Raw genomic sequence first — 21,484 nt, forward strand, 5'->3', positions numbered from 1 at the left:
TTTGTTCAAGCCCCGGGACATACACGCGTCCCGGGGCTTGCGCGCATCGCCGAGCCTATGAAAAATAGGCTCGGCTCACACAGGAGGCTTTTAAAAGGGTTACACGCGTATATTACATGCGTAACCCTTTTAAAGTCTGCTCCTAAGAATTTTCACTTAAAATTACTCATATTTGAATTTTTTGTGGCCCAAGATGGACACACGTGCATGAAACACTCCTTTGAGCTTAAGGATTAGCCAACAAGTTGTAGGTGATACCTTTTAATTGGACCAGCTTTTGAGCGTTATCCTCACTTCATCAGGTCAGTGATGAAGAGAGAATAACTGACTGACCTGATGAAGTGAGGGTAATTCTCAGAAGCTCATCAAAGATATATTTAGTCCAATAAAAAGGTATCCTCTACAACTTGTTTATTGCTCCTAAATTCCATGTATCCAACACAGCATCTACAATTATTTTCTTTTCTTACTTGCTGAGTCTGCTGGGCTCAATATGGGGCAGGGGAAGGGTCTTCCCCATTCCTGCCTGCAGCTGTTAGGTTCAACCAGCATCTGGTCCAATGGAAAATGTTGTCATCGCTGGTCATGCTGACTTTAGTGTAGCAGAAGGCCATGCCATGGTGTCCCCACACTTGGAGAGACATAGTTTAGTCTGGCGAATCCTAAACTACCACCACAGCTTTGCCCTTTTTTTGGTGAGATACTGGGGCCAAATGCTTTGTTAATGACCTATTTTAATTAGTTGCTTATTTCTATTATTATATATCTAAATATATATATTACTTATACTTACTTCTGATTCATAATCAGCTAGAATCCAAGGAAATACAGGATACTGCATATAGTCCTTATATGTACGTCCAGCTAGCATGTTCAGGTACATAAGATACTCAAAATTACTTATTTCCCTTTTCTGCCACAGAAAAGAAAAATCAACAGTTAATAAAATAATCCTATCTTGCCAGTGATGGAAAATAATTCTTTTAATTTAAACTCAACTAAGCTGAAATGTTCCTCTCTCCTCCTGGGTGCGAAAAATATTGAATTTTTTCTTTTTGAGAGCCCAACTTTCACAACTGTCCGTGGTACTACATGTGCATGTGTAAGTGGGCCTGTAGAGATTTCTGCTCATATTTTATAAACTGTGTGGCAGGAGGTGCAATTTAAAAAAATAATTTACTGCATATTTCTACCCTGAAAGTACACGCATATTTTTCAGTACATGCATGTATTTGTAATGCAGGAACAGGCGTACTTTCCCTACCCATTTTATAACGTTGCACACATATATTTTATGAGGTCAATTTTTAAAACGAGCGTGCATGAGCCCATACACACACAAATTGTGGATGAGCAAGGAAAAGATAGAATTTTTAATCATGTGCACACTTACACGTGTATGTTTTAAAATGCACCTACTGCACGTAAGTATGCTCCTAATTTTAAGAGGTTACTCAAGCACAACTAGCATGTGTGTGTCTTCTATAGGACCATGTCATCTTTTATGCACATATGTCAGTAGATTTTTAAACATGCTCGCGTGAGGCACCTTCCCAGTTTTCCAATTAGTCCACCAGTTTGTCCAGTTAATAACGAGGTCTTTCAGACCCCTCTGGTTCTTCATCCTGCATGCTGCTAAGTTGACCTGAACCCCTCACACTGTTCTATAATTTCTTTATTTATTTACAATACTTATAGACCACCATTTTATTAAAGTCTGTTCATGTAGGTTACAACATAACTAGAAGCCCCAAAAATTGAGATCTACAGACTTGCTCCTTGTCAGGAGCAGCAGTAAAGTTATGTGGATATCTATTTTATTTCTGTATTTATTTATCTATTTATTAATTTTATATACCGACATTCGATCTAAGATATCTAGCATCTGCCTGTTGCAGGTTTTCTTTTTAAAATTCGTAGTTACACATGTAAATCTTGAACCTGCCCCAGAACACCCATGCCCAGCTCCCTTATTCCTCACGCGCGCATGGCTAAATATGCGCATATATTGCGGCTTTTTAAAATCTGCGTTGCTTGCAGTTGGTTGACATATGTGCTATATGTGGACATTCTTGCTCGAGCAACACTTTTAAAATTGACCTTTGAGTATGTAATAATTATAACAAGGTGCACATAACACAGAATTAAACATGGAAGCAGGTATTTTATAAAGTACATGCACAGTCCACTTCTGAAAATACTTGCACATGTATTTGGAATCATCTGTTTGTTGATACCCGCTCCAGTTCACCCAGGCCTCCCACCCAAAAAAGACAAGTATGATTTCAACTGTGGAAATCAATTAACAAGTAAAAAAGTATACTGAAAAATTCAGTAACATAGTCACATAGAGGAGGTAATTTTCAAAGGAGTTACGAGTGTAAATGTAACATACTATCCTAATAATTTTAAAAAGCCATTTATGTGCATAAAGAGGTAGATTTTAAAAGCCACAAGCGCACATGGACACACCGATTTTATAATATGCGCGCACATGTGCGGGCAGATCACGACTCGCATGCGCGCAATGGGGGGATGATTTAAAAAAAAAAAAAAAAAGTGCGGTGATATGAACAGCCTTTCCCCAGTTCCAAAACCCCTGCCTACTCTGCCTCCCTTTTCCCCTCTCCTCCCTGACCTCTAAAACCCCTCTTTCTATGCTGGCGCATGCTGCCCTGGAACAGGTCCTAATGGCCACTGTTCCAGTCGGCCCCTGCCCCAGCCCCCGCATCGCCCAGGCTCCACCCATGGCCCACCCCTTTTGACCAGCCCAGCAATTCCGCATATACCGGGAGATATGCGTGTGGCCACACATTTTTTAAAATGCACTTGGCGCACGCCAGGCTCAGCCATGTGGGTATCTCCCGGGTTTTGTGCGCGCCAGTCTGTATCCTAACATGCACTTACACGAGAATATCCTATGGACAATTCGTTGGCATATATTGTAGGAATTTTCAAAAATCCCACTTAGAGGGATAAAGTGCATTTACACGTATAAAACCCAATTTGAAGCATGTAAATGCTTTTTGAAATCAGGCCCAGATTGTTTACAAAATAGCAACTTGTGTGCATACTTCTGAACACTGCCCCACAATGCCCCTAAACCACCCATTAACATTTGTGTGCGACACTGCAAGCACAAGCATACTCTTGAAGTTTATAAAATAGGATATATGCACACACATGCTACTTACTCTTCTTGCATATGCTAATTTCACATGTGCACAACCCCTATATAACTCTTTGAAAATTACCTTCTCAGTGATTTATTGCAGTACTTCAGGAGTAGCATGAATTAGGGACAAGGTGCCATTCTACTGATGTATAAGTTCCCTGTTTCCAGTGGTGAGCAAGGAGGAGCTCTGAGCTCCCAGGCCACATTTATGAATGCAGCAGTAAACAGCTTTTAGTTTTCCTTAAAAACAATTTTTTAAAATCATGTATATGTACCCACATCGTAAGGATGAATAGTGCTACAAAATAATGTTATGCAGAGGAGTTCTGTAGCATTACTGACCTTTGAATCATTTTTGTTACCAGTGCTACTTGAAAAGAAATGATTCATTTTCCTCACAAATGCTTCTTTAGTATTGTAATGAGCTCAAAATACTAGGGAAATGCAGTCATCCCCACAGCTGGGCTATTCCACTTAATTGCTAAATTAAACCATCAATTACAGTTTAAAATGGCAGTGGTCCCCACAAAATTGGTTTTTACAGTAGTTAATGACCAGTTTACAAAAAATATTAACTGCGCTTGGCTTTTCCACAGAGTAGTTCATTTACATATCAGCTGTGACAGCTAAATGATCCAGGATTTGGTTATGCTAAATGAATGCTGCTTCCAGATGGTTTACATAAACAAAACCAAAATTATATTGCTATCACTTTATTGAGTTGGTCTACAAAACCAAAAATGTATTTCATGATGCAATATTCTAGAAACAGAATCATTATAGTGCTGACAATTTTCATATTTTTTTTCCATTTGAAATTTTGCTGTTATGCCCCAAAGATTTGGAATAAAGAACCACTAACCCTGTGTCTGGAGCTCTTTCAGACAGACCTTTCTCTAGGACCTAAATCTTTGGCCCAATCTCCTGAACTCCAGAGGAAGAAATGTGTTACTCAGCTGGGTCTTGAAACTATTCACAAAGGGGTTTTGTTAAGCTGGTTCCCAATGCTATGTTAATTGCAAATTCTGATTTAATTGTAAGCTGTTCTAATGCCTATGTTCATTTTAATTTATTGTAATCTGCCTTGAGACCAACTTTGGGAAAGGACGGAATAGCAAATGCTCATAAATAAATAAATAGATATGTCAATAAGCTTAGTTCATCAGTTAATGCCTAGTAAAAGCAACAGTTGTTGCACATTAGGCCTATATATGTAAGATTTTCTCTGATTTTGTGTCTGTGGGGAAAATGTTTAGTATATAGGTCCCAAATATGTAATGTTTTTTTGATATTGATATATATATATATGGATGTGTGCATGTGTCTGCATCTATCCATTCATTGATAAATGTATGCATATATGTGCAGCTACCAGGAAGGGATACAAATCTACAGCATAAACTGTTCAAGCAAAAATCACTGTGGGCCTTTGGCCTGAAAGCACTACATTTAGGAACTGTGCAAGAGCAAAAGCACATAGAGAGGAAATAAAGACTTCTAGAGGACACCATAGCCTCAGCTTTTGCTGTTACATGGATGATTTGGTTGAAAATAAATCTGTACCTCATCGGAGTACAGTCAGAGTTTAGATAAACCAGAGTTAAACTGGGATGTACCATGAACCGGTCTAGTAAATATGACCTGACTCAGAAAAATATGGACCCTATTCCACCTTGGATAGCCATGAATTCACATTTATGTTCAAACTATTTTAAGAGCCACACCACAGATTTATACTTCTGTATAGTTTGAATATACTGGTATTTACATATATCAGAATCACATTAAAAAGAGGCAGATTGTCACAGCTGATTCTGATTAACCAAGTAACTTCAATTCAAATAGATCTCAATTTGAGTTGGCACAGAGATAAATATATCGAAATGCCCCAAATCCTGCAACTGTATATTGGTTGATAGAAGAATTTAATTGATAGTTTTAATGTTGAAAGTAATGTACAAGTACTTAAAAATGCAGTGGTGCATTTATTTTTGATACAATATAATGATAATATATTTTTATTTGCATTCAAATCTAGTTATTTATTATAAAGTCAGTGCATGAACAGAACTCCTTGTATAAATGAGTGTGGTGAGAGCACTAGAATTATAAACATCTGTTCACTCTATGTTGTGCAGAATTATGGCATTCTCCTTCAAGGTGTGTGACAAGAAAAATCTGGGTGGTTAAAGGCAAGTGGCTCCAAATACAAGGACATTCAGGGAAAGCATAGCTTGCTAAAGACACAAACTTGGTCCTCTTTACTTAATCATTGAAAGCAAAAGAAAATCTGCTTCCCATTGCCATTACTGGATACGTTTCTCTTTGTGACCATGAATTATCAAAATACTGCAATAGAATAAGGTTTAAAAGTGAATTATTTGCCTTAGCCAAGAGAGAGGACCAGATTTTTTGATGTTAACTTCATTTGGGTTAAACTGCTAGGTGGCTGGGCGATATTTAGCTTTAAATATAGTCCAAGCTCAGATACTAAGTTAACTGTTCCTATGATCAAATTTGTTTGGTGATTACCTGCCACTTTAGAAGCATTGTCTTTTCTCCTCCCAAGTTCTTCCTGCATTTAAGAGAGATTGGTAGAGATGTCAAAGCAATTGAGTAATGACAAGATCTTTCTTCCCACCCTCTTCCATTACCACATTCTTACTTATAATCCAGCTACATTTTGACTAATAAAAAACTTCCTTAATAATTTAACATATATAAGCCTGACCCAATAATTAAAAAATTGTGCTCATTATTGAAAAAATGTAACACTACATACATAAAGACAAGTACACACGTACCGCGTACATCAATGAAAATATTTTACAAAGCATCCACATGAATTCCAGTTCCATCAAGGCACTTTACTTGGCTTCGTCTTTACTGCTTTGTATTGATGGACACCCCATAAACATTGTTTCTGCCTATTTTTCACACTCTTTTAAAAGGTAGCTTGTGACTCTGGCTGCTCTTGTTTGGCTTCCAGTGTCATTTCTTGAGCAGAGGCCTGTGGTTTGCTCTGAATGGATTTTGCAGAGACACACAAGGAGCTACAGTAGTTCGGTAAGGAGAAATGTTATTGATGTCAGACCTTAGGTTGATGTTTCCTCCTAAATCATGAGAGGTGATAGGATACTACTTGAATCTATATAATCTGCCTACAGTATTGTGAAGAAACATATTAACTTGGGACTCGATCTATCAAGGTTGTGGTTTACGGACTACCATTACAGGTCAAGTAGTAGGAGATCTGTTGCCTATTCTGTTGTAGTTTCTAACATGTACCACAAGAAGAGGTTTGCTATATATAGTCATCAATTACAGATTAAAAGGGATCAACAAAATCAGTCTTTAGTCATTTATACCTATAATGTCTGAGTAGTATGCTTTCTTAAGATAAATATAAATTATTTGACTATTTTTTTTCTACAGAGTATGCTTGGAAAAGGATTTACAGCAGTAATTCTACCTCAATTCTTTACATTCTCACCTGTTTTTGGTTCTTTAGCTATATATTTTATTTTTTATATTTTCATAATTTTTGCTATGTTTATTATATATATTAGGAATCTGCATGCCTTTAAAAACAAATGATAATTTGAAGTGAGATGGACATTTTTATTTTGTTTCATTTTAGCCTGAAACAAACACCCAATTTCTCTGAAAAACCTGAAAATTTTCCGAAAATGAATCCCAACCAAAAAATGAAAAAAAAAAAAAAAAGTCATGAAACAAAATTTGGGCAAAACTGGCTAAAATACAAATGAAACAATCCAAACCCAAAAAACCTGTGGCTGCAGATCCCTATTAACCATAAATGTCACATACCTCTGTGTAGCTTTTTAGGGATGAATGAGTGAGTGAAGTGTGGAATAGATGCTCAGTATGAGTGCTGAGCAATTTTCAGAATAATTGTTTGATGAGGTGTTTTTATGTAGCATTTGTCCTTCCTATTCTATATCTAGCAAAGAATAAAGCTATTGTAATAAAGTATATTTATGAGCTTACATATGTATATTTGCATTATAGGATTTGTTAGAATATAGGTGGTGTATTCATTTATTTCATTTATATCTATATATACTCCCCCCCCCCCCCCGACACACACACACACAATTCAAACCTGCCCATTGTACACTAGACATGCAAGTTGGTTAATGTAATGAACACTCCCGCTTTGAAGGGGTAATATTTGCTATAATCACTACCTATATTATCTTCTGATGTACTTTAAGTGGTCTTGGTTCAAAAGAGCAGCATTCAAGTCATGTGGATTTCAAATATTAGAGAGATCCCATTGAGGATGCATAAATCACAGCAATGTTCTTGATGACATTAAGTTAAAAATGGTTCACTGTGGTAGTTACATAGAAACATGACAGCAGAAAAAGACCATATGGCTCATCCAGTCTTCCTATCCATCAAATTAATTTAGCATCACTTCCTTAGACATTCTCTGTTTTTATCCCATGCTTTCTTGAATTCAGATACTGATTGTCTCCACCACCTCCACTAAGAGGCTGTTCCATACATTACCACACTCTCTATAAAGAAATATTTCCTAAGATTACTCCTGAATCTACCCCATTTCATCCCCATCTCATGAACCTTCATTCTAGAGCCTCCTTTCCATTGAAAAAGGCTCACCTTTTGTGCATGTAAACCTTTGAAATATTTGAATGTCTCTATCATATCTCCCCTATCTCACCTTTCCTCTAGGGCATTTATTTATTTTATTTATTTATTTATTTAGGTTTTTTTATATACCGGCATTCATGATAAGATCACATCATGCCGGTTTACATTTGAACAAGGAGTGCAGGATAACAATAAAACTGAAACTAGTGCATAGGAAATGAAATTACAGTGAACAAGGATAATGGAACCAGGAGAAGAGAGAGAAAGACATAAGTAAGTTAAGATCATAAGTAATTATTTACAGAGCCGGAGTGGATACATTCTTTGAGTAGTTGAGGTGAGATATTTAGGAGTGTTCTGGGAAGGCTTGTTTAAATAGCCAGGTTTTAAGTCTTTTTCGGAATGTTGGGAGGCAAGGTTCATGGCGAAGATTCGTGGGGATGGAGTTCCAGAGAGATGGTCCAGCTGTCAAAAAGGCTCATTCTCTCAGGGTTATATGTCGCGTGAATTTCGTATTGGGTACCTGGAGGGATCCTATGTATGCTTCTCTGGTCGGTCTTTTGGAGTTATGATGGCTGAGAGGGTGTTGAAGGTCGAGTGATGTGAGGTGGTGGATGGTTTTGTATATGATGGTGATGGACTTATAGATGATTCTGAAATGGATGGGGAGCCAATGAAGATTTTTTAGTATGGGGGAGATGTGGTCTCTTCTTCTGGTGTTGGTAAGGATTCTTGCCACCGCATTTTGGACCATCTGTAGCGGTTTAGTGTACGACGAAGGGAGACCTAGTAGGATAGCATTACAGTAATCTAATTTTGCAAAGATAATTGCTTGAAGAGTTGTTCTAAAGTCATGGAAATGGAAAAGCGGTTTTATCCTTTTCAGCACTTGGAGTTTGTGGAAGCAGTCCTTGGTAGTGCGGTTGATAAATGCTTTCATGTTCATCTTGTTATCAATTAAAGCTCCTAGGTCTCTGACTGGGGAGGAGAGTGAGTTGCTTGGGGGGGTGTTGGCGTTGTGGTTGATTTCTAGAGAGATTAGCATGAGTTCCATTTTGGTGGTGTTTAGGACAAGGATGTTTAAATCTTTAAGTCTATCCCAATATGCTTTCGAATGAAGACAACTAACCATTTTAGTAGCCATCCACTGGACAGACTCTATCTTGTTTATATCCTTTTGAAGGTGTGTCACCAGAATTGTACACAGTGGGGTAGATTTTTAAAAGAGCGCACGTAGCATATGTGTGCACGCGCTACCCGGCTACCCCACACATGTACACCTGATTTTATAACATACGCGTGCAAGGGGGTTGGCACGCGCAAGGGGGTGCACAATTATGCATCTTGTTCACACTGAGCCCGCGCCGAGCCGAGCTGTCTTCCCCCGTTCCCTTCCACTACCTCCCCCGCCCTTTCCCCCCGCCCTTTCCCCCCTACTTTTTTTTTTCTTTCTTTTGTTCCAAAACTTACTTCAGCCCTGGGGCAGTTGGCTGGAATGCGATCCCTGGGACAGCAGCAAATGGGCGCTGTGCCTGGAGCCTCTGACCCTGCCCCTGCCCCCAGACCGCCCCTTTTTGCAAGCCCCGGGACTTACACGCATCCCGGGGGCTTTATGCGCATCGCCGGGCCTTTTTAAAATAGGTCTGGCGTGCGTAACCACCCCCTTCGCGCGTAAAGCTTTTAAAATCCGCCCCAGTATTCCAAGTGAGGTCTCACCAGTGACCTATACAGAGGCAAAATCACCTCTTTTTCTGCTTATCCTTCCTCTCCCTGTGCAGCCAAGCATCTTTCTGGCTTTTACCATTGCCTTATCCAGCTGTTGGCAACCTTAAGAGCATCAGATACAATTATCCCCAGATCCCATTCTTCCTTTGTGCTTAGGAGAATTTCACCTCCAATACTGTTCTTTTCCATGGGTTTTTATATCTTAAAAGCATTACTCTACATTTTTTTAGCAATAAATCTTAGCTGTCAGATCTTATACCATTCCGCGAGCTTCGCTAGATCTGACCTCATGTTTTCCACTCCTTCCTGGCTGTCCACCCTGTTACAGGTTTTGGTATCATTGGTAAAAAGACAAACCTTTCCTGACAACCCTTCCATTATGTCGCTCACAAAAATGTTGAAAAGAACCAGTTCACTAGTAACAACCCTCTCTTCAGATAAAACTCCATTTATACAACCTTTTGTCACCTCCCACTCAGCCAGTTTCTAACCTAGTCAGTCACTCTAGGATCCATACCAAGGGTGCACAATTTATTTATAAGTCTTCGGTAGGGAGCCATGTCAACGGCCTTGCTGAAATCCAAGTTCACTACATCTAGATCTCTCCCTAGATCCAACTCTCTGATCACCCAATCAGAGAAATTGATCAGATTCATTTGACATGACTTATCACTGGTAAAAACATGCCGTCTCAGATCTTGCAAGACACTGAATTCCAAAAATTGCACTATCTTCTGTTTTAGCAGTGATTCTGTTAGCTTTCTCACCACAGAGGTCAGACTAACTGGCTTGTAGTTCCCAGCCTCCTCCTTACTTCCACTTTTATGATTAGGAATCACATACGCTCTTTTCCAGTCCTTCAGAACTACTCTAGACTCTAAGGAAGCATTGAAAAGGTAAGCCAGCGGAGCTACCAGACTATCTCTAAGTTCCCTTAGTACCCACGGATGTATCCCATCCGATCCCACTGCCTTATCTATTTTAAATTTAGTTAGCTCCTCATGAGCACACTGTTCTGAAAATCAGTTTAGGTTTACCTCACTTCCAATCTTATTTGTGTTGAACACTGAACAGAAAAATTTGTTAAGCAATTTGCTTTTCCTTCATAGCCTCTATATATTCCTTCCCTTCACCTTTGAGTCTCACAATGCACGTTTGTACTTCCTTCTATCACTAACATATCTAAAAAAAAGTCTCGTCCCTGTTTGACTGTATTTGCTATTTTTTCTTTTGTTTGAATTTTTGCATTTCTGACTACTCTCCCAGCTTCTCTTAATGATTCTAGATATTGTCACCTCTCTTCCTCTTTCTGTGTTCTCTTGTAGTTTATGAATGCTAACCTTTGCAGCTACTTCTTTAGAAAACCATAACTATCTCTTTTTCCTCCTCCCCTTATTTACATTCCTAACATAAATATTAGTTGCCCTTATGATATCTCCATTTAATTTTGCCTACTGCCCTTCTACTTCCCCTACATTTTCCCATTGAGCTAACAACTCCTTGAGGTACTCCTACATTTTGAGAAAGTTGGTCTTCCTGAAGTCTAGGAGCCTTGCCTTCAAATAAACCTTAATCTCTTGCATCCTAAAACTGAACCACACTATACAGTGGTCACTGGTAGGGATGTGAATCGTTTTTCAACGATTAAAATTATCGTCCGATAATGTTTATATCGTCTTAAATCGTTATAGAACACGATACAATAGAAATTCTAACGATTTATCGTTAAAAATCGTTAAATCGTGTTAGTGCGCACTAACTCGAGTTAGTGCGCACTAACTCCCCGTTAGTGCGCACTAACTCGATTTAGTGCGCACTAACTGAAAATGATACAAATAAACACTTTCCAGGTCACTGAAGGTCAGTTAGGAATGAATATGTGTTCCTATTGGCTGGCTGCCCTCTTATCTATTGATGTTACCAAGGTTACCACTGAGGTGATGGTTGGGGGGATGGGAAATGGAACTGGAAACTAACGAACACCAACAGAAAATGAAACAAAGTGTTCACACTTCCCAGGTCAGTAAAGGTCACTTAGGAATGAATATGTATGTATGTATTCCTATTGGCTGGCTGTGCTCTTATCTATTGATGTTACCAATATGGTTGGGGGGATGTGAAATGGAAACAGTTGGAAGCTTGACAAAAAAAGTAATGTAATGATCAGCACTCACGTGACTAGAACTTGTTTGTTTATTATTTTTGTTAGCAGGCACCTGAAATGCTAGTGCATGTTGAATTTGCCAATCACTGTGCATTTTAGAAAGGTGGTCCTGGCTGGAACTGTACACAGTTCAAATATATGTAATTGATTGTTGGTAAGTGTATTTTTTAAGTAGCCACACTGGCACCAGTATGTTTACTTTTCCTCCTACTTAACTCACTAGCTCAGCTTTGTAAGAAGGGCTTCTCTGCTTGTGTGTTGTTTTTGTTTGGTGTGAGGAGAGCAGAAACATCAGATCTTTATTCAATCTACTACAGTCATCTCTTACAGTGCCCTATCCCTATTAATACCAGGAGTGTTGTGATCTTCCTGCACACAGTGCCCTAACCCTGATACCAGTCTGAGACAGCTCCCTCCCTGCATTACTAGTGAGAGGCTGGCTTCACAGACAGGGGGGAGCTGCCTGACCCTCACTCCTGACTTCCCCCATGTCCCAGCTAGTGAATGGTGTGTGGGTGAGGGGGGGGGGGAGGATGGTGAAGTCTGAGACAGCTCCCTCCCTGCATTACTAGTGAGAGGCTGGCTTCACAGACAGGGGGGAGCTGCCTGACCCTCACTCCTGACTTCCCCCATGTCCCAGCTAGTGAATGGTGTGTGGGTGAGGGGGGGGGGGAGGATGGTGAAGTCTGAGACAGCTCCCTCCCTGCATTACTAGTGAGAGGCTGGCTTCACAGACAGGGGGGAGCTGCCTGACCCTCACTCCTGACTTCCCCCATGTCCCAGCTAGTGAATGGTGTGTGGGTGAGGGGGGGGGGGGGGAGGATGGTGAAGTCTGAGACAGCTCCCTCCCTGCATTACTAGTGAGAGGCTGGCTTCACAGACAGGGGGGAGCTGCCTGACCCTCACTCCTGACTTCCCCCATGTCCCAGCTAGTGAATGGTGTGTGGGTGAGGGGGGGGGAGGATGGTGAAGTCTGAGACAGCTCCCTCCCTGCATTACTAGTGAGAGGCTGGCTTCACAGACAGGGGAGAGCTGCCTGTCCCTCACTCCTGACTTCCCCCATGTCCCAGCTAGTGAATGGTGTGTGGGTGAGGGGGGGGGGGGGTGGATGGTGAAGTCTGAGACAGCTCCCTCCCTGCATTACTAGTGAGAGGCTGGCTTCACAGACAGGGGGGAGCTGCCTGACCCTCACTCCTCCGGGGTATTGTGATCTTCCTGCACACAGTGCCCTATCCCTGATACCAGGGGTGTTGTGATCTTCCTGCATGCAGTGCCCTATCCCTATTAATACCAGGGGTGTTGTGATCTTCCTGCATGCAGTGCCCTATCCCTATTAATACCAGGAGTGTTGTGATCTTCCTGCATGCAGTGCCCTATCCCTGATATCGGGATGTGTGCAAGAAGATCACAACACCCCCGGTATCAGGAATAGGGCACTGTGTGCAGGAAGATCACAACACCCCCAGTATCAGGAATAGGGCACTGTGTGCAGGAAGATCACAACACCCCTGGTATTAGGGATAGGGCACTGTGTGCAGGAAGATCACAACACTCCTGGTATTAATAGGGATAGGGCACTGTGTGCAGGAAGATCACAATACCCTTGGTATCAGGGTTAGGGCACAAGTTCTAGTCACATTGACTGATCACATTACTTGTTTTGTCAAGCTACCAACTGTTTCCATTTCCCATCCCCCATATACTGTCAGTAGGAAACTTGGTAACATGAATAAATAAGAGGGCAGCCAATAGGAATACATATTCATTCCTAAACTGACCTTAACTGACCTGAAAAGTGTCAAATTGTATCATTTTCAGTTAGTGCGCACTAACTCCCAGTTAGTGCGCACTAACTCCCGTTAGTGCGCACTAACTCGAGTTAGTGCGCACTAATCGGAAAAAAACGATTTTTTAACGATTTTTTAACTAAAAAATCGTGCCTAAGACGATTTTCTTGCCCTGCCACACGATTTCTATCGTTAAGACGATATGGAAAACGATTCACATCCCTAGTCACTGGTTCCAAGATGATTATCCACTACAACATAAGAAATACTGTCCTCATTGGTAAGCACCAGGTCCAGTATTGCCCCTTCCTGTGTAGGTTCTGTTACCAGTTGATAGAACAGTTATCCTTGCAAAGAATCCAGGTTCTCCCTGCTTCTAGAAAATATTGCAGTTGGGATGTTCCAATCAACATCTGGAAGATTAAAATTAGAGATGTGAATCGGAACCGGAATCAGTTCACATTCTGGTTCCGATTCACATGTGGTTTTTTTTCATTGGGCCCAATCGCAGTTTTGTTTATCGGCTGCACCCGAGCTGATAAACAAAAAACCCACCCCGACCCTTTAAAACTAATACCTTAGCTTCCCCCACCCTCCTGACCCCCCAAAAAACATTTTACAGGTACCTGGTGGTCCAGTGGGGGTCCCTGGAGCGATCTCCCACTCCCGGGCCGTCGGCTGCCACTAATCAAAATGGCGCCAATGGCCCTTTGCCCTTACCATGTGACAGGGTATCCATGCCATTGGCCGGACCCTGTCACATGGTAGGAGCACAGGATGGCCCGCGCCATCTTGTGCTCCTACCATGTGACAGGGGCTGACCAATGGCAACCGGTAGCCCCTGTGACATAGTAAGGGCAAAGGGCCATGGCGCCATTTTGATTAGTGGCAGCCGACGGCCCGGGAGATCGCTCCAGGGACCCCCACTGGACCACAAGGTACCTGTAAAAAGTTTTTGGGGGGGTCGGGAGGGTGAGGGAAACTAAGGGATTAGTTTTAAAGGGTTGGGGTGGGTTTAGGGGTTATTTTTGTGTGCCGTTTTTCCCGCCCTCCCCCAAAATGATAAGAGAACCCCCATGATCAATATCGTGGGGTTTTCCTATCGTTTGGGGGGAGCCCCCGATTTCTGACGATTTTGAAAATATCGTCCGATATTTTTAATCGTCCGAAGCCCGATTCACATCCCTAATTAAAATCACTTAGCAGAAGCACCTCCTGTTTCATAGCAATCCTGTAACCTCCATTAAATCTCTATCCATCTCCTGTCTGTGACACAGGTCTGTATTACATCAATAAAAACAGATGTTCCACGCCCTCTTTCCAGATTAACCCACAGTACCTCCTCTTTACCTCATAAGCTCAGCAATCTCTTGCCTTAATACTGTTCTTTATACATAATGCCACTAACAAGCAACTGTGACATGCTCTCTTTGAAGGAATTGATATTCTTTTATCTAGCTGTTCCCAGTGAACAAGTTCAAGATAGGTCAATGTTTGGATATTCACAGAATTCAAAAAGCTTCCTGAAATGGACTGATACATACTGTTCTGGACAGGTTTTGGTTAATTGTTTATGACTGATTTTGTTTGAATTCCCCCTGATGAAGCCTTTTTAATTAAGCAAAATGAAGGCCTTGGTTTGGGTTAGTAAAACAGTATTTTTAGGTTTTTCGGATGGGTGCAACTCGTCTTTCAGTAACGGCTTAGAGCCCATATTAGTGATAGTATTGCTATAGCATTTAGGTAGTTGTTAAGATTGCTTTTAGCTATTTTTTTTAGAGGTGAATGAGTGAGTGAAGAATGGTATGGATGGTTAGTGCTGAGCAATTTTCAGAATAATGGTTGTTTGATGAGGTAGTTTTATGTAGTTTTGCCCTATTCTATATCTAGTAAAGTATAAAGCTATTGTAATAAAGTGTATTTATGAGCTTATATAAGCATATTTTCATTAAATGATTTGTTAGAATATAGGTTGAAGGGTATTCATTTTCCTGTGCATTATCATAATTTTGATAACCCTGATAGTAGGGAGGGTACCACTATATCTTTATGCTATATATTTATTTGTATTTATATATACATATATATGATAGATAGAACTATTCAGCTCTAGGTCTCTGAGTCTAATCCAGCTGAAGTTAATAGCGATCAACAGCTATTACCAACCGTAAGTTGTTCCATGGCCTGTCCGAAATGAGCTAGTGATCTCAATCCAGTTCTTGGTGAACAAATATCCACAAAATAGAATGTGATATTGAAAATTGCATTTAGTCAGCTAAGCCACTTAGGCCTGGATTTTATAAGGTCGCAGACCTTAGAAAATCCAGTGATAATGGGGGGCAAGGTGGCGAAGTGGGGGGGGGGGGTGGGCCTGCGAAAACCGGCAGCAATCACACCTCTGCGGTGCTATCGCTGCCAGCTTTTGCACCCAGTAGCGCCATTGTAAAAGGTGGTGCTATTGGGCGTGAAACTGGCAGTGAAAAGGGCCCTTACCTTTTCGCCGTCAGCGACGTCTTCGCAGAGTCGGCCCCGGTGCTGCCCCGACTCCTCCTCTTCCGGGGCCGACTCTGCCCCATTTAGTGATTGCATGCGAAAAGTCCCTTTTCGTGTGTGATCGCTTTTGAAAATGACCCCCTTAGTCAGCTAAGTGGTGCCACTGAATATCTGGATATAGTCAGCGGGTCCCACATAGCCTCCTAAGTGGCTTAGCTGGCTAAGTTTTTAGCCAGACAAGTCATGGGGAAAAGAATGGGTAGATTGGGGAGGAGTCAAGCTGGCCAATAAATTAAACAGCTAACTCGATATTTAGAGTTAGCCAGATGATTTATCTAGCCAACTCTGGTCAGGCCAAAGGGCTGTCCTAAATTTAGCCAGTTATATATACCCAGTTAACTTTAAGATAGCTGGGTATGTTCAGTGACACGGCTGTGCCACTGAATATACAGCACTAGTTAGCCAGTTATGTATAATCGGCTAACTAGCAGAGCCGCCTGATGGCTGAATATGGACCTCAAAATATTCTATCACCAGAACCGGATTAATTGGCACCTGTTTTCCACCAGCAGGCAGATTCCTCAGAAATACTAAGGATTACATTTGCACCAAGGACTCACTTTTCTTTAGGGCTGGTCCTTCCAAGAAAGAGACAGCAAAATGAAATAGGAGGGAAGACTGAACAGCCTCAGTCCACATTATGCTTCTTCCGCTGATAAATGTAAGGCTTTGTTTTTCCTTTGCTATCAATCTAGTAGTTTTCAGAGGTATGAAATTCCCGTAAACTCCTTGGAGCTCAGGATAATAATAAAAAAAAAGGGGGTTGTTGATCCCCACAGGAAAATATATAATTTGCCTATATTTATTTTGAATTTAAAATTTCTTTCCACTGTTACCAAGGAAGCTGCTCATTTAATATGATTTTCTTTGCATAGTCTGTGGAATGAAAAAGTTTTCAGTCTGAGAAGCAAAGCATACTCATCAGGGAAAAATAAAGAACTAGTTGAAAGACAGGCATAGAACTTCCTTCAAGAGCTCTGAGCGCATTTTGTGTGTCGTCTCTTCATTGATGATCTTAAACAAATACCTTGTTGATAATTCTACAGACACATGCACATTGGGTTTAGAAAGTAGATGTCAGAAGAGAGGTAGGATGTGATCTCTTAACTATAGATTACATTTATAGTAACAGAGCATTACATAAGAGATGTTTGTTAATCTGCTATATGGTAATAGCATAGAGCACATATCTTCCCTGTGATGTAAGTACAAGCCAAATGACAGAGATTCAAATCTGAATCCCTGGCAACAGGTTTGACCTCAAAACAAACATTGAGTTTTGCTATTTAAGCATCATATTTCTTTTTGTGGTAAAACTGTACTTTATTATTTAACAGTTATAAATATACAGGAGCTGAAAGGCTCAGCAAACTGACTAAAGGAAACAGAGCTTTTCTGCCCTAGGTCACAGGCCCAAATGCAGCTCAAGTCAATACCGATGACATGTTAATCCAATCAAAGTCGTTCCGTCTTCTCTGCGGTCTGAGTTGGCGGTATCAGTACATGTCCCAGTGAACAGCATGGATATTGCCACAGGAAAAGGGACAGAGATATGTGATAAGGATTGGTGGATGTCTCCCCAAAAAAGCTGATTGTCTAACCTTGCGTGCTGTGAAAAGGTAAAAGGGCCACCTAAACCAAAACTCAGTGGTCCTTTTAAAAGTGGAGCCAGTACCCTGCTGGCAGCACAGTATAGTGGCCGTGGGAGTGGGCAGGAAGCCCTTCTCCATAATCTGCTGCTTCTCCCTCTTCTGACTAATATTTATTCATTCTATTCAGGAAAATCAAGGAGCCACAGGCAGGAAGAAAGGCATCAGCACACTCAAAAGTATCGCCTGCCTACTCCAGTGCCCACTCTACTTGTGCTGCCAGCACAGTTCAGTCTCCTTTTTGAATCAGATAGTTAAGGCAGGAGACAGCAAACAGCAATAAGATGGAAGGTAGAGGGAGGGTAGAGAGAGACAATACAATGGAGCAGATAGTGAGACAGAGAAAGAAAATGTGGGGAGACAGCAATGAATGAGAGAGAGAGAGAGAGTAATAAAAAGGGAGATGAGAGGAATGGGAAAAAAAAGAAGTGGAAAGAAAGAAAATGAGCAGAAATCCTAGAGGGAAAGGTAGCAAAGGAAGACACACAGGTAGGAGTGTAGCTAGGAGGTAGCCTCAGGGGCCTGTGTCCCATCAGGTTTGTCTCAGGTTGCCATAAAGCCAGGACAGGAGAGGGGATGGAGGGCTGGGTAAGAAATGTAAAAAGCTGTTGGATGATGTCAGGGAAGGATACAAGAGACAGGATAATTAGGGAGGAAGCATGCAAAGCATCGCTCAGTGCAGTGACACCTATATTGTTTTTTTGTGTGGATTAAATAATTTAAACTCAAGTTTTAACAATTAATGCTTGAAACAAAATACCTAAGGTAGGGATTGGGGAGAACAAATTGACCCCTTTCCTTGGAATTTAAGCTATCTCATCATTTGTTTCCCTCCGTACATAATTTGACACTCTTTAGCCTTCTTAAATATTTCTACTTAGAGCCATCACTGCCACTGTCAAACAGGTTTCCACATTACCAAAAAGACCACCAGCACAGTTTGCAGTGCGTCCTTCCTTTATTGGAAGAAGTTTCAAGCCCTGAAGAAGCAATGGAGGAATAAACGTGCAGTTTCCTACAGAAGTGGTCCAACCTAAGCTGGGCTGAGCTGCATTGCCAGGGCAATGTGAGGCCATATGAAGGACAGCTCTCCATACTCTCCTTCAGTAATAGTAAGTGAGGAGCTCCCATTTACAGTGCTATCAATCTGGTACAAGCAAAAGTCTAAAGACATATGAGCATAGCTCACTCACTGAGTGCCTAGTGCAGAACTTATTTCATACATTGCTAGTATAATTTAACATCAACTCATCTCTTCCTAATACCTTTTGCAAAGAACTTCTTCCTCTTTCCTTAAGTTCTTTCCCCCTCCCACCCTTTTCTGCCTTCTAGTTCCTGAGGTTTCTTTCCTCAGTTTAATGCATGCATACATAATATTTTGTATACTATTACCTAACAAACTGAACAATAAAGTTCAAATTTTGCATAATATTGCTGCTGGAATCCTAGGAGAGCTAGAATGAGCCCTTTGCTCCACAGATTGCCAGGAGCTGAGAAATGTCATGCTGCTTATCCCAGGGAAAAGCAGTGGATATCCCCAAGTCCACCTTAAGAATGGCTTATGGATTTTTCCTCTAGGAATTTATCCAAAACTTTTAAAACCCAGATACAGTAACAACTTTTACCACATCCTCTGGCAACAAATTCCAGACTTTAATTGAGTAAACAAATATTATCTCCTATGAGGTCAATAATCAAAGCTGGCCATTTAGATAACTTAGCTGGATTTATCTTATCCGACTAAGGAGGTCATTTATCAAAGCGCTATATGGCATTTTCGCATGCAAAAAAATGCCTTTAATGCATGTGAAAGCACCATAACATTAGGTGTGATGCAAATGAGAGGATATTGGGGCAGAAATTTTGGCCAAGCTCACAGTTTTGTGAGGCCATATTGCATGGTTTTTAAGTATACCTTTTTCATTTGTGTAATAGTGCTTTATCTTGTGATGTTTTTTACACCTGGAGAGCCTGCCTAGGTATTAGGGCCCTCCTGCAACAGAGAGACAGAGAGAGAGACTAGCCATAATGCCCTCACACTAGATAGGTATTTATATCTATATAGGAGGCCCATCTAGTCATTCAAGGTGAGGTTTAGATATTATTGTAGGGGTTAGGGGCCACTTTGGCTTTCAAAGTGAGAACAGAACAGTGCTCTCTTGTGAAGATTTGATGATCTTCGGAATGAGGAAACTCACCCAAAGATGAGATTTGTGCAATGTTCTCTCAACCTAGCTTGATGGACACTCTACTTGGGTAACATCAAGCTAAGTTGAGAGAACATTGCAGAAATCTCACACTGAAGGTCATCAAATCTTCACAGGAGAGCACTGTACCTGTTCTACTGCACTAATTATTTTATAGACCTCTATCATATCTCCCCTCAGCCATCTCTTCTCCAAACTAAAAGTCCTATCCTATTTAGCCTTTCCTTATAAGGGAATTGTTCCAGCCCCTTTTTTTGGTTGCCCTTCTCTGTACTGTTTCTAATTTTGCTATCTTTTTTGAAATGCAGTGACCAGAACTGCACACAACACTCGCACCATGGAACAATACAAAGGCATTATATATTTTCTGTTTTATTCTCCACTCCTTTCCTAATAATTCCTAATATTCTAATTGCTTTCTTGGCTACTGCCACACACTAAGCAGAGAATTTCAACAAATTATCCCCTGTCGATGTCTAGATCCTTTTCCTGGGTAGTGACTTCCATTGTGGAACCTTGCATTGAATAGCTACAGTATAATCTGGGTTGCTCTTCCTTTCATGTATCACTTTGTACTTGTCCACATTAAATGCCATCAGCCATTTGGATGCCCAATCTCCCAGTCTCACAAGGTTCTCTTGCAATTTCTCACAATCCTCTTGTGATTTAATAACTTTGAATAATTTTATATCATCAGCAAATCTGATTGACTCACTCAATGTTTCCATTTCCAGGTCACTTATAAATATGTTAAAAAATAGTGATCCCAGTACAAATCCCTGGGGCACCCATGGCTAAAACTAGGGAAAGGCACCCTGCCTTCTTCACTTGACCCAGGTCTCAATGCTAGAAACCCCAGGGTTTCCTCTAAGAAAACAAACCAAAAGAGAATCAGCAAAGGGGCCTGCTGCCCTTATTAGGGTCAATTCAAAAATCCACTTTTGTGCATAAGTTTGCTTTGAAAATTTGGGATAAACTCTAGACGTAAATTGTACATGCAGACTTCACCAGTTAATGGCTTTGAAAATCAGGCCCTATGTGTTTACTAATATTCTACCACTTCCCCAAATATTTAATAATGAATAAGAGGTGACTGTGTATACTATATGTCGTCATATACACTTACATGGTTGATTTAACATTGAAACTTATTATGTTGATATCTAAAGTTCATACCTCATCATTCATTCTTACAAAGTGATGGTTAGGCATTCAGTTTTACCATAGTATGCTCACATCAAAATACCTTAGCATAGAGCCACATCGTTTCATTTCTAAACTAGCAATATAAATTGATTTCCCGATGGCAGGAAACACAAAATCAGAATGAAGTATTTGCATCCTGAAAGAAGAAAGCTGCCTGTTTCTTTGCTTGAGTTGCTTTCCCCATATGGCTGTAATTTATCATTTTGGGTGCATCAATAAAGATTGCAACCTCTTGGAAAAAAAAAACAAAACATGTTTGCTTTTTCTTATTTTTAATAGAATTTCAGATCGACAAAAATTGTCATATATGTCACTCTATAGAATGTGACATGATTGAAAAATGAATATTCATGTCTGTGCAGTGATCATAATATAAT

The 21,484-nt window shown here is 40.7% G+C and overlaps 1 protein-coding gene across 2 annotated transcripts in view; it reads right to left on the bottom strand.

Annotated features, from left to right (window-relative positions):
- The window catches only part of WDFY4 (WDFY family member 4), a 746,928-nt gene that overhangs the window by 130,981 nt on the left and 594,463 nt on the right, over window positions 1–21,484 (bottom strand). For both annotated transcript variants that reach the window (XM_029609624.1, XM_029609625.1), the window contains 2 exons: window positions 5,708–5,750; window positions 794–913 (listed from right to left, as the gene is read on the bottom strand). In XM_029609624.1, coding sequence (XP_029465484.1) covers window positions 794–913; window positions 5,708–5,750 — 163 coding nt within the window. The remainder of the gene's footprint in view (window positions 1–793; window positions 914–5,707; window positions 5,751–21,484) is intronic.

This window comes from Rhinatrema bivittatum, chromosome 7 (assembly GCF_901001135.1).
Source record: "Rhinatrema bivittatum chromosome 7, aRhiBiv1.1, whole genome shotgun sequence".
Taxonomy (NCBI): Eukaryota; Metazoa; Chordata; class Amphibia; order Gymnophiona; family Rhinatrematidae; genus Rhinatrema; species Rhinatrema bivittatum.